Source organism: Littorina saxatilis, linkage group LG12 (assembly GCF_037325665.1).
Source record: "Littorina saxatilis isolate snail1 linkage group LG12, US_GU_Lsax_2.0, whole genome shotgun sequence".
In the NCBI taxonomy this organism is placed as follows: domain Eukaryota; kingdom Metazoa; phylum Mollusca; class Gastropoda; order Littorinimorpha; family Littorinidae; genus Littorina; species Littorina saxatilis.
Window position 1 is genome coordinate 56,452,133 of NC_090256.1, and position 16,282 is coordinate 56,468,414.

Genomic DNA, 16,282 nt, shown 5'->3' on the forward strand with positions numbered 1-16,282 from the left:
CCTCCAATGACCTCTACACTTTAACGATGGTTTCGTTGACCTTTGACCTTTTTCAAGGTCACAGGTCAGCGTCAAAGGAAAAATTAGACATTTTATATCTTTGACAAAGTTCATCGGATGTGATTGAAACTTTGTAGGATTATTCTTTACATCAAAGTATTTACATCTGTAGCCTTTTACGAAAGTTATCAGAAAAACAAGGGAGATAACTAGCCTTTTCTGTTCGGCAACACACAACTTAACGTTGGGCTTTTCTCGGAAACTATAAAAGTGACCGGGCTCAAATTTTATGTGAACGTGACTCATTGTGTTGTGAATAGCAATTTCTTCCTGTCCATCTGATGCCTCATATAATATTCAGAACTGCGAAAGTGACTCGATCGAGCGTTTGCTCTTCTTGTTTTTTTTAGGCCTTATAAATGAACATCTTGGCGTGGAGCATTTTTGTAAGCGTATTTGCTTTTTATTTATGTGTAATACTTATAGACTTTTGTTTAATGCCTAACTAACTCAATAAATAATTGACTGGATAAATAAAATAAATACATAACTGGAAAACAAATAAAATAATAATTATTTGATTCTTTAACTAGACAGAAGAATATATAAATATCTAGCTAACTAGACATATATCAGACTGAAGAACTTTGGTCCGGGTAGGTGGGCAGTATGTGCTTTAGCCTTCTTTAAATCAAGATATGCTTTTAGTTTTAGGCGCTTTGTTTGATGGAGGGAGCAGGGTCGGGGTGGGAGAGAGGATCAAGGAGTGGGGGAAGGGGCGCACCTGAGAAGGAGGAGAGGGGAAGAGGTTTTCAAAATGGGGGTGCGTTGCTTAGAGCTACCGATCTGTTCGCGCAGAGACAAGTTTTCATGTTGTAGGCAACGCTATGTTCGCGGCGAACTGTTCTACCCTCTCTACCTACTTTCAACTAAATGGACTGGGTGGCCGAGTGGTAACGCAGTTGCGCTCGGAAGCGAGAGGTTGCGAGTTCGACCCTGGGTCAGGGCGTTAGCAATTTTCTCCCCCCTTGGTGGTGGGTTCAAGTGCTAGTCTTTCGGATGAGACGAAAAACCGAGGTCCCTTCGTGTACACTACATTGGGGTGTGCACGTTAAAGATCCCACGATTGACAAAAGAGTCTTTCCTGGCAAAATTGTATAGACATAGATAAAAAATGTCCACCAAAATACCCGTGTGACTTGGAATAATAGGCCGTGAAAAGTAGGATATGCGCCGAAATGGCTGCGATCTGCTGGTCGATGTGAATGCGTGATGTATTGTGGTCGATGTAAATGCGTGATGTATTGTGTAAAAAATTCCATCTCACTCGGCATAAATAGATCCCTGCGCCTTGAGTCCGAGTCTGGAGATAGGCGCGCGATATAAGACTTCATATAACAAATGGACCCGTCTCTTCGCTGACGGCCGAGTCCATGCTTGCATATTGGGGGCGATCATGCAAACAGTCGCTTTGTACTTGGAACAGCATTTGCCCTCAGGATATCTGTGGGAGTGTGTGTGTTTCGTACCCCACGTGGAAAGCAGGGGCTTTCCTTTTTTTTGTGTGGTCAGATTCACAGTTGGATTTCTTAATTGTTGATTCTGTGAAAAAGTGTTGTGGTCTTCATGTCAGTCAATAAAGGTTGATTAAAGGTGAAGGTTTAGGAGTAAATAGCCCGTGTGTGCTCTCTCTCTTTCTCTCTCTCTCTCTTTTTCTCTCTCTCTCTCTCTCTCTCTCTCTCTCTCTCTCTCTCTCTCTCTCTCTCTCTCTCTCTCTCCGTGTCTCTGTCTCTATCTTTCTCTGTCTTTCTCGCTCTCTCTATCTCTCTCTTCTGCGTGCGCGCGCATACAAACACACACACACACACACACACACACACACATATGTTTACATACACACATGCACACGCGCGCACTCACTCACACACATTAACATACACAAAAACACATAAACACAAACACACACACTCACACACACACACACACACACACACACAGAGCCACTCACATACGCACACGCAAACAAGCAAATACACCCACACACTTCATTGCACGGAGATATGAAGGTGGGGAAGGGGGGAGAGAGAGAGAGAAAAGGAGAGAGAGAGACAGAGAGAGAGACAGAGATTGACAGAGAGAGAGACAGTGAGAGAGGGAAAGAGAGAGAGAGCGAGAGAGAGAGTGAGTGGCAAAGATGGTTTTGTTTCTTGCTCGAGTGTTTTTTCTGTGGGCGGCTACAGGACTTTCTGAAGCCGGCATGGCACGTGGGGATGATGCCATGTTTCTCTAAATAGCGTTCCAGCCTATTCTTAATAATTCGTTCATAGATCTTGCCAATATGGGGTGTGGGCCAATATAACTAGACGCTAACTGCTTTGGTTTTCCGACTTTCGGAATTGCTATCACCAGCGCTTCTTTCCAAGCCTTTGGAATTGTGTTGCTTTCATAACACAAATACACACACACACACACACACACACACACACACACACACACACACACACATACACACATCGCGTGGGGGCACACATTGGGCGGGCGCACCCATTTACGGGGATCATAGTAAAGAGATGATAATGATAATAATGATGAAAATAATGACAACGATGAAACATCAACAGGGAAAAACAGCGAGTAGTACATGGTCCTCAGACAGATCAAGGTCTTGTTTTAGATACTGACTATTGTATAATCTTTCATATAAAATGCAAATGTGTCTGTACTTTTGACAGGAATCCTAAGACACCATGCAGGCAGTTCAGGCAAGGACCTTTCATAGAAACATGGAAACAGGAGTTGGTTGCCTTGGTTTACAAACTTTCACAAGCAGCCCGACGATAACTTTGCGTCTTATGTTGGCCACCACTCTGGAAGAGACACCGAAAGAGACTGCTTGCCTGTTGCAGTGGGGCTTTGTCAAAGTTTTTTGTCTGTGTTGTTTGTTAGTGTTTGCATTTTGTGCGTGCATGTTTGTGTGTGCGTACGAGCAAAAATATGATGTACAGGCGTTCATTTCAAGAACTGTCCACAGTAATCCTTTATGCAACAGCGGCATGCAATTAAATAAATATCAAGATGTGCAAGTAAGGCACAACAAAAAAATAGGTGTGGTTACGGTAACATAGCCCCAAAAAATAGGGTAGGAAGGTAGGCAATCACTTTTTTTTTTTTACACTTTTTTTTCTAATGTGTACAAATTAAACCTACTTGACAGGGAAATAAGTGTGCGACTCGGGCGCTTTCGCTTTCATTGCGTTTTCTGCACTCGTTTTCTTGGGGGTTTTTTTGGTGTGTTTTTTGACAAATGCATAGATGCATTGTCTCAAGTTTCCTCACATAGTGCGATGCATTGTTTAGAATATATTATATTTATAGTGACTAAACGAGTATCCACAATATAGCCTATATACAATATATATAATATACAACATGAAGTAATACAAATTAAATATTCTGCGCTTCTATGTACTATGTACTACATACTATGTTGATGATGGTTTCATGAGTATAGTTAAGCCATGGTATGCACATCTTATGATAAGTTTAAACATTTATGAAACAGCTTTTGCCAAACAACCCTTTTTAACACTGTCAAAGTGATCTTTGCTCATTTTTTGGAGTCTTAACCGCTTTGGTGAATAATTCTAATTCAATGGTGTTGTTGAGAAATGAATTTCCTCCAAAAATGTCTTTACCGGGTTAAGAAATATGCATTTTTACGATTTTTGTAGCATGTTGAAGAGACACGTTTGCTTGCAATCACGACTCGCTTGACCCCTACCCTGTATAACACAATTTATGAACAAGTAAAAGATAAAAACGATTAAATACTATGCACTACGAATCTGTTTTTCGTTCTGATTTACCTTATCTGGTTCATATTTTACTACAATTTGAAAATGACGAAGAATAACTCGCAACAGTGGGCGCGAATGGGTTGCGTTTCTTTTGCCGGGGACTGTACATTGTTAACAATATCAATATTGGTGATGAATTTCATTTTGTGTTTAATTGCAGTTTCTTAAGTGAACTGAGAAAAAATGTATTCCATTTCAGTATCATAATAATTCTAATATGATTAAGTTCCAACTTTTGTTTTCCACAACATGGATTTTGTGTGTGTTAAGTTTAATTCATTTTGTAAAATTATTTTAAAAGAATTCTAAATTGGTGCTCATATTTTAAAATGATATAGTTAGTTAATTGTTGTTTTGTTTCCGCCATAATATGAACACATGCATATAGTCATAACCTGTGATTTATATTTTTGAAATATGAAATCCGATCCGTTTCTTTTTCTTTTTCATCGGAATGAGCTTATGTATACCGAGCAACAAAACAAACGCGAAAATATTCGTCATTGTTTGATTGACAAAATCTCCAACAATTATAGAGTTAGAATTATTAAACCACAAAAGTTTGATGAAGGCATGTTTGACCTTGCTTTTGTGTGATTATTTTGATGCTGTGACTGTTTTAACACACGGGACAAGCAGGTTTAACTTTAAACACATATTGCGCGCTCGCAGCACGTGCAAGTGGAGCAGGAGAAATCTCATGTGTGAGATGTGTTCACTAATGCATTAGCAACCAAAAGAGACGCTTGCTGCCAGTCTCACTTTTGAAACAGCCAGGATGCCAAGATTGACACCACCAAAATGCCAGGTCGATTTAAAGCTGGGGATGATCCAGAAGCGCTGGAATGTGCTTTAAACGTGCATATGTCAACAGCAAAGTTCTGTTGACATTGGAAGCACTGCAGTTATGCAACGCGGTGGATTTTTCGCAGTACCCCAATAAGACAAGATCACAATTTCCTGTCACAACGTCTTCGAGATCGATTCAATACAGCCACTGACACTACCAGAAACATCATTGGAAGCCACCAGTGTCCGATCAGTGGCCAGAGAGCGCGATGAAGACTGACTGAGCGAGACCTCCAAAACTTCGTTAACGTTAAACCTGCTTGTCCCGTGTGTTGAAACAGTCGCAGCATCAAAATAATCACACAACAGCTAGGTCAAACATGCCTTCATCAAAATGTTGTGCTTTAATAAATCTAACTCTATAATTGTTCGAGATTTTGTCAATCAAACATTGCAGACTTTTTTCGTGTTTCTTTTGTTGCTCGGTATACACTCTTCAAAGCACGCCAAACAAAACAGATAAGACCGAATTCTTTCATTTTTAAAAAAATTATATAATTGAACAACCAAGGAGTAATGACAAACAAAGCAAAGATCGAACGCGGCAGCGACAATTTAGCTAGAGTGTGTCAAACGTGACAACCCTCAAAAATGGAATTCACAACAATGTGAATCAGTGTCCATAACTCGTGTGCCCTCCCGTTGTGTACCCGACGACAAAGCTCGTCCCACATGTGCTCTATGGGGTTCAGGTCCGGGCTGTTGGCTGGCCACAGCATCCTGTTGACCCTGGCCTGCTGGATGAAGGTGTTTACAGCTGCAGAGCGATGGGGAGGTGCGTTGTCATCCTGAAGAATCGCACGAGGGCCGATCGCTTGGAGGGCTGGAACGACCAGGGGTTGCAGGATCTCATTCTGGTAGCGGACACCGGTCAAGTTGCCCACTACATGGTACAGAGGTGTCCTTAGACGTGTGCTGATCCCTCTCCAGACCATCACAGAGCCTCCGCCAAAACGCTGTCGTTCCAGAACAGCGCCTTCTGCGAAGCGCTCTCCGCGACGCCTCCACACTCGGATGCGACCATCAGCACGTTCCAAGCAAAAGCGGGACTCATCTGTAAACAACACCTGAGCCCACTGCTGACGTTGCCACCTCACATGTTGAGTGCACCAGGCTCGGCGAGCTGCTCGGGGATTTAGCAGTCAGGGTTGTTCCTCGGACTGTGGACGCCTTGCACGCAAGCCAAAGTTGTGTAAGCGGTTTCGGATCGTCTGACCGCTAACAACAGTGTTGGTGGTAGCTTGTAGGCGTTGCCTAATGTTGTTTGCCGTAGCCAATCTTTGTTGCATGTCCTGCCTCTGAATGAAGCGATCCTCTCTTTGTGTGGTGACTCCAGGCCGACCAGAACGTTGTCGCTCCTGCACTCTTCCAGTTGCGTGGAATCTCTGTTTTTGTCTGATGATGACAGAGGGAGCCACTGCAAGCCTCTGGGCCACTTGCCTGGCAGCAACACCGTTTTGTAGCCATTCTATTGCCCTTCCTCTATCCAAATCGCTCAGTTTTCTTCGTGGGGGCATGTTGCTACTGTGCATAATTGTGTCAGCGTGTCAACCTTTAAACACAAGCTGGTGAGCGATGTTCATAGCCAGGACCCTGTTGTAGCAGTGCATCACAACCTTTTGCCCTGGCATGCGTTCCGCAAATGTCATGGGGCTATAAAAAAAAACACCCTTTTTCTTCCAAAATGCAGAAGCTTTTGAGAAGTCCCACAAAGGGAAATAACTCTGCCTGCCAAACAAAATTCTGGGTCAAAACTAATTGTTCATTTGTTAATTCAAACACTTTAATCTTTTAATTATTATGTACACTCTTCAAAAAAAGTTAAGGATCGGTTGAAAAAACGGATCTAATTATAACAAATTGCTAAAAAATTAAACATCGACATCTATCAGAATGAGATCCTGCAACCCCTGGTCGTTCCAGCCCTCCAAGCGATCGGCCTTCGTGCGATTCTTCAGGATGACAACGCACCTCCCCATCGCTCTGCAGCTGTAAACACCTTTATCCAGCAGGCCAGGGTCAACAGGATGCTGTGGCCAGCCAACAGCCCGGACCTGAACCCCATAGAGCACATGTGGGACGAGCTTTGTCGTCGGGTACAGCAACATCACCCTCCTCCTGCCAATCTGGGTCAACTGCTGCAATGGCTCCAGCAGGAGTGGAATGGAGTTCCCAGAGCATTCATATGCAACCTGATCCACTCCATGCGCCAACGATGTGTTGATTGCCTGGCACACAACGGAGGGCACACGCGTTAATGACACTGATTCACATTGTTGTGAATTTCATTTTCGAGGGTTGTTACGTTTGACACACTCTAGCTAAATTGTCGCTGCCGCGTTCGATCTTTGCTTTGTTTGTCATTACTCCTTGGTTGTTCAATTATATAATTTTAAAAAAAATGAAAGAATTCAGTCTTGTCTGTTTTGTGTGGCGTGCTTGTAAAAAAGTGATCCTTAACTTTTTTTGAAGAGTGTATATGTTGACACTGTTTGCATTTCTTTCTTTTTCTTGCATTTTTTTTCTCATGTTTTTCAGGGTTTCTTGAATAAATTCTTATGCCTTACCTTGCCTTGCTTGTTTATGCTTAATGCAATTAACTTGAAACCTAAGGGTCACAGTCATATCTAAGGATCAAATGTCCTCTTAATTTGTATACAATTTTAAAACAAATGTTTAAAGTGTTTGAAAGGGTTCATATGATTTTGTTATCAAGTATAAACACTTGACCTTTGTCTTAATTATTAAATGTTGTGGACTGCCAATTACTTTGTTTGTTTAAGTGAGGGACTGCGTGAACTTTAAATGTGACCAAAAAATGCTGTGGTGTGCGTAAAGCGATTGTGTGGTCTGTGTGAGAATGTGTAAAGTGGTCGTGCCGTCTGCGTGAGCGTGCGTAAAGTGAATTGTGTCGTCTGCGTGAGATTACGTAAAGTGGTCGTGTCATCTGCGTAAGCATGCGTAAAGCAAATTGTGTGTTTTGCGTGAGATTGCATAAAGTGGGTGTGTCGATGTAGCAACAAAAATATTTTCAGAATATAAAATGAACAGCATATCTTTGACATAATACTAAGTGGTAAATCGAAACGCGTTAAACTACTCAGACATGAAGTGTTTTTAACACATTTTTAGAACCTTTTAATGACTTCAAGTGCTTGAAGGATGATGGCACTGAATTCCAGACTAATGTACCCCAAAAAGCAAGACTGGTCTTATAAAGGTCAATTCGTGGAATCGGTGGGATCAAGTTGACAGACCAATATCTGTCGGTAGCTTTTTTAAATAGTGATGTGATGTAAATCGGCACTTTACCGTAATACAATTTATGCATGAAAATGGCTTTGTTTAACTGCTTCTCCAGTGGAAGAAAGTTAAGCATTTTTAACTTCATATCTGTTGAGGTATTATCCTTTACGATGAGTTTGGCCCAGCGACGATAGAGAGAGTTTAACTTTTTCAATTGGACATCACTGCTGCCATCCCAGAGCGTCGAAACATAATTAATGTGAGGCATTACATGAGCATGGTGGAATATTTCCAGAGTCTTTCTGTCCGTAAATTGCTTTAATTTGGATAGGAGGAAAACGTTATTGGCTACTTTCTTGCAAATATGCTGTATTTGTGCCTGCCACTTGAATTCACAATCAATAAATTGCCCCTATAACGCGATGTTGTTGAACTTGTTCAATTGATTGCGTACCAATAATAAGATTTAGTTTGAGCGGAGAAATCTGGTGTTTTTTGTCTGGTGGCAATTACCATACTTTTTGTTTTTACTGGATGGACAAGCATAGCATTGGCACTACACCAGTTATTAACAAAGTTTAAAGCTGTTTGAAGGGAGAACCCTATTTCTGGAACAGATTTTTCACTTGAATGAAGAGAAGAGTCGTCAGCAAAACAATCACTTCTTACATTACTATCAGAAATGTGCAAAGGCAGATCATTAATATACAGACAGAACAAGAACGGCCCAAGCACTGAACCTTGAGGCACCCCACATTTCACAGCCTCCTCAGTAAATATTTTATAGTTTAGGGCAGTATATTGAGTTCTGTCCTTTAAATAAGATGCAAATAAATTACACACGGAACTGTTTCTGATATACAACTGTAATTTCTGCAATAAAATGGAGTGATCAACAAGATCAAACGCTTTTTTAAAGTCGAGAAACACAGCACCACTGATTTCAGATCTGTTTGTTGCAGATAGCCAGGTGTCGCATAGTGTGACAAGAGTGATTTGTTCGAAAACCAGATTGAAATTGATGAAAGAGGTTTATGTTTTCTATTTATGCGAGCAAATTTTTGTGAATATGTTTTTCTAATGTTTTGGATAAAATGGGAAATGGGTCTAAAATTATTCGGGTGGGATACATTTCCGCCTTTATGGAGTGGAATGACTTTTGCTTTCTTTAATAAACTAGGTCCAGTATCTTGCTTTATGCAGAGATTATACACATAAGTGTATAGTTTTAGTTTTAGATGTCAAGCGCTTAGAGCAAGCCTTTTTAACGAAAGTTTGATTTAGCGCTATATAAATGTTCTTCTTATTATTATTATTATTATTATTAAGTGAGTGGTTTCACAATGTATGGTAGAGCTAGTTTGGCCATGTGAGGAGAAATCTTGTCAGGACCCGTGGACTTTTTATTCTCAAGGCCTTCTAGCGCCTAGCCTACCTCATGCACTGCCATGTCCTGGGCCCGTATGCATGTGGAGGAAGTCAGAAACACTGGAAGTAGAGGCCTCTTTTGGGCCCGTATGCTTATGGGGGAAGTTCGCGACAACTCCCGAAGTTTTGAGTGACATCGGAAGTACTTGCCTCACTTTCGTATGCATGGGCCGGAAAAAGGGTTTACTTCGAAGCAAAGCGAGGGAGTAACTCAGGGTATTTTGCGACTACTTCTAAAGTTTTGAGCGACATCGGAAGTACATCCTCACTTTCGCATGCATGGGACGAAAAAAGAGTTGACTTTGGAAGCTAACGAGGAAGTAAATGAGGGTAAATGTACTACAGCCAGACCCAGTAGTAAACACGCTACTTCCACAGTTTCTCAGTGCAAAAAGGCAGGGCTTTTCTTCAGTTTTTCATATCAAACCGAGCTGACGCAAATGAAAGTCCCAAAGAGAGAAAATAGAAGGAAAAGTCGTATCTTGTGCATGCATTTCGTGCAAATTTCCCTGAATACAAACCTGAGTTGCCAGCTTTGACTTTTGTTTGTTCTGGGTTATTGGCCACCACTCTTTCATTCCCACGTATACGAGGGGGTCACTGTGTTTCTATGAAAATGGGCGTCGTTGTGTGCATGTGTGAGTGTGTGTTTGTGTGTGTGTGTACGTGGAGGTGTGTGTGTGTGTGTGTGTGTGTGAGGGTTTGAGTGTAAGTTTCTGCTGTTGTTTTTGTCATTGCTTTATGTGTGTGTGTGTGTGTGTGTGTGTGTGTGTGTGTGTGTGTGTGTGTGTGTGTTTTTGTGTGTGTGTGTGTGTGTGTGTGTGTGTGTGTGTGTGTGTGTTCGAGTGTTGAAGTGTAAGTTTCTGCTATTTTTGTTGTCATTGCTTTATGTGTGTGTGTGTGTGTGTGTGTGTGTGTGTGTGTGTGTGTGTGTGTGTGTGTGTTTGTATGTATTTGTGCGAGTGCCTGCCTTGCCTGTGCGTGCGTGCGTGCGGGTATAATTGTGCGTCTGTTCCGTCATACGTTTGTTTGCGTGTGTGTGTGTGTGTGTGTGTGTGTTTGTGTGTGTGTGTGCATGTGTGTGTGAGTGTTTGTGTGTGTGTGTGTGTGTGTGTGTGCGTGTGTGTGTGCGTGCGTGCGTGCATGTGTAGTTGTGCGTCTGTTTATTCATTCGTTTGTTTGCGTGCACGCACGCACATGTGTGTGTGTGTGTGTGTGTGAGTGTGCGTGTGTGTGTATGTGTTTGTATGTATTTGTGCGAGTGCCTGCCTGCCTGTGTGTGCGTGCGTGCGGGTATAACTGTGCGTTTGTTTGCGTGCGCGTGCGTGCGTGTGTGTGTGCGTGCGTGTGTGTGTTTGTGTGTGTGTGTGTGTGTGTGTTCGATGGTGTGTGTGTGTGCACCCCCATCCCCCCTTACCACACACTATTATGAGCTGAGTATTTGTGCCTCGATATTTTATTGATGTTCTTACGTGTTATGTTGTTTATTATGATTCACCACACCCGAGTTTCTCGTAATTGAGATAATACAGTGTTCTATGTCTAACACACATGCACACACGCGCGTAGGCTAAACAAATCCAATCTTGACTTTCAACTTTATATTAACATTATAATTATCCTGTTCACAATTAACGAGGACAAACAAAATTTACAAATACCAAAGTACAACAATTTATCTTTTGTAAAAATTCGGACACACATTTCCCCAATTAATATGAAAGTCACTGAACTTATCTTCTTTTCACTACACCTTATATCTTGATTCCCCAAACACTGATTGATTTCTGACTTTTCAAATTTACCAGTAACCCAAACGTTCACTCTAACCAACCTATTTTGTCCAAAACAGTTTTACCGATACACAATCATTAAAAAAAGAAGAGGTTTAACGTAACCGACTTCGCTACCACATAAACAAAAAATTAATGTTTTATTCTCCCCAACATTCTGGTCAACAAAATCATTATTATAGACAGTCTATCAAGACAATCATCACAGCTTTGAACCGACCCTTTCGTTCAACCAGGCAGAAGCAACAACAATAGTAAAAGCTACAGCGCGATCAACGTTCGCCCATTTACGAACTCGCGATGAGATTTGTTTCCTCTTGTCACCAAGCCTACCGTTTACAAACGCATGCGCACTAATTGGGATTCCCCCAATTTCCTTGACCTTGACCTCAGAACTCTCGAAGCCACTACTTCGGCTTTCAATTTAGCTCTTGCATACCGAGTAGCTGGCAACTTTGCTTCCGTAGTTCCCACTTTCAATGTTAATTTGCAGGGTCTCTCACTTGACATTATTATACGACGATATCGCTTCTTAAGGGTCCTTACCCATCCAAAAGAAAGCTCCAACGCATACTACAATTGCAGGACATTCCTGTTTTTAAGGCAGCTCATTGGGAAATGAGCTGACAGACTATCGAAGACGTGAAATGCGTCAATCGAGCAACTGTCGTAACTTGGCTACAATGAGACGGTCGGCTACCTTGCACCATAAACACGAACTGTGACATTCTTGTTTAATTTAGGTGAAATACTTGAAACAGAGTGGCTCAAAAGCGACAGTTCGATCAGTTACTAACCGAAAAAAACGAGCTCGAGTCATTCGGCGAAGGTGGCGAGCTTTCAAACCATCACGACTGACTAACTCATATTACATCTTATCATCACGCGTTTTTCACACGAGTAGCATGGTGCAGTGGTTACGGATTCGGAAATTCCATCCGGCGCTCTGGGTTCAAGTGCCGCTGGGAGCAAACTTTTTTTTAATTATTTTTTTATTTTATTAATCTTTTTCTTTATAGGCCTGAATTGCATTCAGGCTGCAACAACCGGTTTTTGTCTCTGTGTTCATTTTTTTTAATTGCGTAAAGAAACTGTCCTATGCTTTCACAAAAAATCCAATCTTGACTTTCAACTGTACATTAATATAAAAAGCAGGAAAAAAGAACAGAAAAAAGATCAATAAAGACGGATGCTCCCCGATAACAAACAAACAAAAAACAAACAAAAAAGAAAGGGTTGAAGCTGCCTGCCAACTGAGATAAAAATTAAAAAAAGGAGAAAAAAAGTTCAACATAATCATTTATTTTTCTCCCTAACATTCAGGTCAACAAAGTCATTGTCATAGTTAGGCAGTCATTCGATTCCAAGACAATCATCACAGGTTTGAACCGACCCTTTCGTTTAACCATTAAAAAAACAACAGCAATAACGCTGTTAGTACTACAGCGCGCACAACGTTCGCCCTTTTGAACTCGCGATGAGACTTGTTTCTTCTGGTCGCCAAGCTTACCGTTAACAAACGCATGTACTAGTTGGGATTCCCCCAATTTTCGCGACCTTGACCGAATACTCTCGAAGTCAGCACTACGGCGTTCATGCATAGGGAACAGTTAGAAAGTTAACTTCGGGAGTTCCCACTTTCAAAAGAGGCCTCTACTTCCAGTGTTTCTGACTTCCAGTTCATGCATACGGGCCCTGGAAGTGGGTACTCCCGAAGTTAACTTTCCAACTGTTCACTATGCATGAACGCCGGAGTGGTGACTTCGAGAGTATTCGGTCAAGGTCGCAAAAATTGGGGGAATCCCAACTAAACTTGGCCAAAAAATTATTGCAACAATTTTCGCACGCTAAGAAAAGCATTAACACGCAATTTATTTTAGTTGAACGTAATATGCCCCAAAACGTAATTATGTCAGCTGTACATATCATTTGTCCGATTGATGGTACTTTGTATAGGCATCCCGTGACAGCCTGTCAAACAAGGTCACCCCTAAAATCGACCTGACAAAAACCATAGCCCCGTATTTTTAAAATCTGCAAAAAATCAGAATATGCACAAACCAAACATTTCTGACAACCATTGGAAAGGCCATTCAATTTCCTGTTCAGAACATTTTGTTTTATGCACCTGACTTCTCTAGTCTTTATGTAGTCTTTTGTCAAATGCGGTAGGTGTCAACCGTTTCAGAGGCCCAAAAAGGCACGTTTTGCGGCCATTTTTGAGGGGGTCCTCCACCCAAAGAGCCATATATGCTCAAGTTCTCAATGATTTGCTTTGGAAAGTTCAGAAATTATGACCAATAGGCTGACCAGAATGTGTGTGGATTTTTTTGAACGTGTATATAAAACTTGTCGTAATACGTAACTTTTCCGAAAGATCTAAAGAATTATTCTTATTAATTCAGGGTTTAAGGACAAAAAATCGTGACTTTGCATGCGAAGCAAAAAATGGTTGAGGCAATTGGTGCCAAAGTTTCAGGCAGATTTGAGTGCTGGTTTACATTTGCTGAAGATGGGTACGCACAAGAAAAAGTATCGTCTTTTTTACTGCATACAGTCGCCGCAGAGATACATGGCCTGTGCTGAGGTTATTTTTAGCCAGAGCGCTGTGCTGATTTGATAGTTATTAAGAGTCTGCGGCGGGCGCGCTGTAGTGTGTGTGAGTGTGTGTGTGTGTGTGTACGTGTGTGTGTGTGTGTGTGTGTGTGTGTGTGTGTGTGTGTGTGTGTGTGTGTGTGTAAGAAAGAAAGAGAGAGAGGGAGGGAGTGAGGGAGAGAGAGAGTGTGTGTGTGTGTGTGTGTGTGTGTGTGTGTGTGTGTGTGTGTGTGTGTGTGTGTGTGTGTGTGTGTGTGTGTGTGTGTGTGTGTGTGTGTGTGTGTGTGTGTGAATGTCTGAAGAGTACTCGGGTCCAGCGCGAGCGTTTTTTATTTGCTGCAAGGTCGCGTTATCTGCTTTTTTCATTTCACTAAGGTCTTATTACAGGCAATAACAGTCTCACGTGATTTAATTACTGTGCTGATGACATGCCATTCGAAGAATACACTGTTTGCACTGGCTCATAAAGCAGGGGCATATTAACCATGTTAAGACAAAAAAGTAAGCTAATAAGTTAAGATACTGGTTTATGTGCAGTCAAAAATTGACATAATGCATATAATCAATTGTAATCATAATAAATAAAGCTGATTGCAGCATAAAGCCAGAGAGTAAACAGCATAGTTGGTTTAATCACAAAAAGCCGCCTTTGTCATGATCTACGAATGAAAAAACAAACTCTTTCCTGGCCCTGTCAATATTTCATGGACAATTTGTATAGTTCTATATAGTAGTAAAAAAAAAAAATAGAAACTATACACCCCGTGACGAAGTAGTGATTGTCTTGACTGACGATGACCTTAAGGACGAAGACCAAGGTGCACACATGGCAGTGTCCGGGTAGTAGTGTTTCAAGAGACCAGAGAAGGGCAAAAAAGGCTTTTAATGGTGAAATCTGGAGGAGCGGCGTTACAAGATCTGATAAACAAGACGTAAACCTTCATAGTTAAAAAAGTGCCTGGGATAACGGTGTTCGCTGACGAGTCTCATCTTTCCCTTCTCCACCATGGCCAACATGAAAGGTTCCCAGCGACCTTGGTACTCAGGGCACGTGTACAGGTATTCTGCTCTCAAACAATTGACGACGTAGCCTCCTGCACGTCAGATGTAATTAACATACAATAACAAAACACGCATAATTCATACTTGTTTCTTGGCCTGCCTCTTTGCCATTGCATTTTAATACAAACTCCAAACCAATAATAAACGCATTTGGTTTAAACAAAATTTTATTCAGAATTTCTTCGCATAAACAGTTCAACACATACAGCTAGGACACGCACTCAAGCGAATGCTTATGTATCGATTGGACATTGGATTTCCCTTCTTTGAGCCATGTAACGTCAGAGGCCTACAAAACTTCATATTTGGGCGTTTCAGGTTGACCGAAACTTCAAAGGAACTACAAAACACACGTCATGTATTTGATTGCATGTGTGTGTGCTCGTTCAATCGTCAAAACAACAACAAAGTCAGTACATGACGTGTGTTTTGTAGTTCCTTTGAAGTTTCGGTCAACCTGAAACGCCCAAATATGAAGCTTATGTGTTTGATTGCATGTGTGTGTGCTCGTTCGACAATCGTCAAAACAACAACAAAGTCAGTACCTGAAAGGAATTCGATCGATACATAAATGTTATTTGCGTTTTTGACCAAATTATGACATTTAACACAGATCGAGACAGTCATTGTTCTCCGAGACCGCGAGACCGCGATATTTGGTCAAAAACGCAAATAACGTATAATATGACAATACAAAATTACACACATTTTCGCAATGGTGGACATAACAACAATAAACCAGAAGAACAAATTAAAAGAATGGGGATGAGGAACTAAATAGGAACAGAGGAATCTACAGAAAAGAAAAAAGAAAAAGGCACAAGGAGAGACTAGGACGAAAACATCAAGTCTAAGACATGCAACATGTAAATTCAAGTAAATGTAAAAAGAAAATTTTTGATGGAAGGCAGTAATTAAAATATAAAATACGAGACAAACAATAACAATCATTACTTATACGCTGATTATGTAATCAAATACGATAACACAGAGAGAGGCAGTGTGGAGGTACACATACTCCTGCCCACACACATATACACTATCAGTGCGTGAACACATCCTTCAAATCAGTCGGCCAGATTTGACAATAAATGATTCGACAGACTCAAATATCAATATATTATTACGAAAGGAATATTGCTTTCAATAATATTTCCACGCGTCTGAAGTAAACTGGCAACGAATTGATTGCAAAGTGCAGTTTAATAATTAATGTTCGGCTGTTTCATTTGGATCACTGTGCGTTATCTTTTAGATGGCGTTTACATAAGTCTGAATTAAGGTTACTAATATTTAAACGTATTCTGGAATGTTGAACTTCTGCCTGTTGTTTTCCAAAATAATAATAAGCAGGTACACTATGATTAGGACTTTGCAGATAGTGCTTAAACTCGCTTAATGAATTTGTTGTTTTAATCACATCAGGCAAATTATTCCATAAACGTTAAACTG

The 16,282-nt window shown here is 41.1% G+C and overlaps 2 protein-coding genes across 2 annotated transcripts in view; one reads left to right on the forward strand and one right to left on the reverse strand.

The window, feature by feature from the left end:
• The window catches only part of LOC138982336 (myeloperoxidase-like), a 248,792-nt gene extending 241,321 nt beyond the window's left edge, over positions 1 to 7,471 (forward strand). Inside the window, exon 15 of the mRNA XM_070355589.1 lies at positions 2,733 to 7,471. Coding sequence (XP_070211690.1) covers positions 2,733 to 2,841 — 109 coding nt within the window. The 3' untranslated portion in view covers positions 2,842 to 7,471. The remainder of the gene's footprint in view (positions 1 to 2,732) is intronic.
• A 6,909-nt stretch (positions 7,472 to 14,380) lies between these two features.
• The window catches only part of LOC138982331 (methyltransferase-like protein 27), a 45,282-nt gene continuing 43,380 nt past the window's right edge, over positions 14,381 to 16,282 (reverse strand). Inside the window, exon 6 of the mRNA XM_070355584.1 lies at positions 14,381 to 14,862. Coding sequence (XP_070211685.1) covers positions 14,678 to 14,862 — 185 coding nt within the window. The 3' untranslated portion in view covers positions 14,381 to 14,677. The remainder of the gene's footprint in view (positions 14,863 to 16,282) is intronic.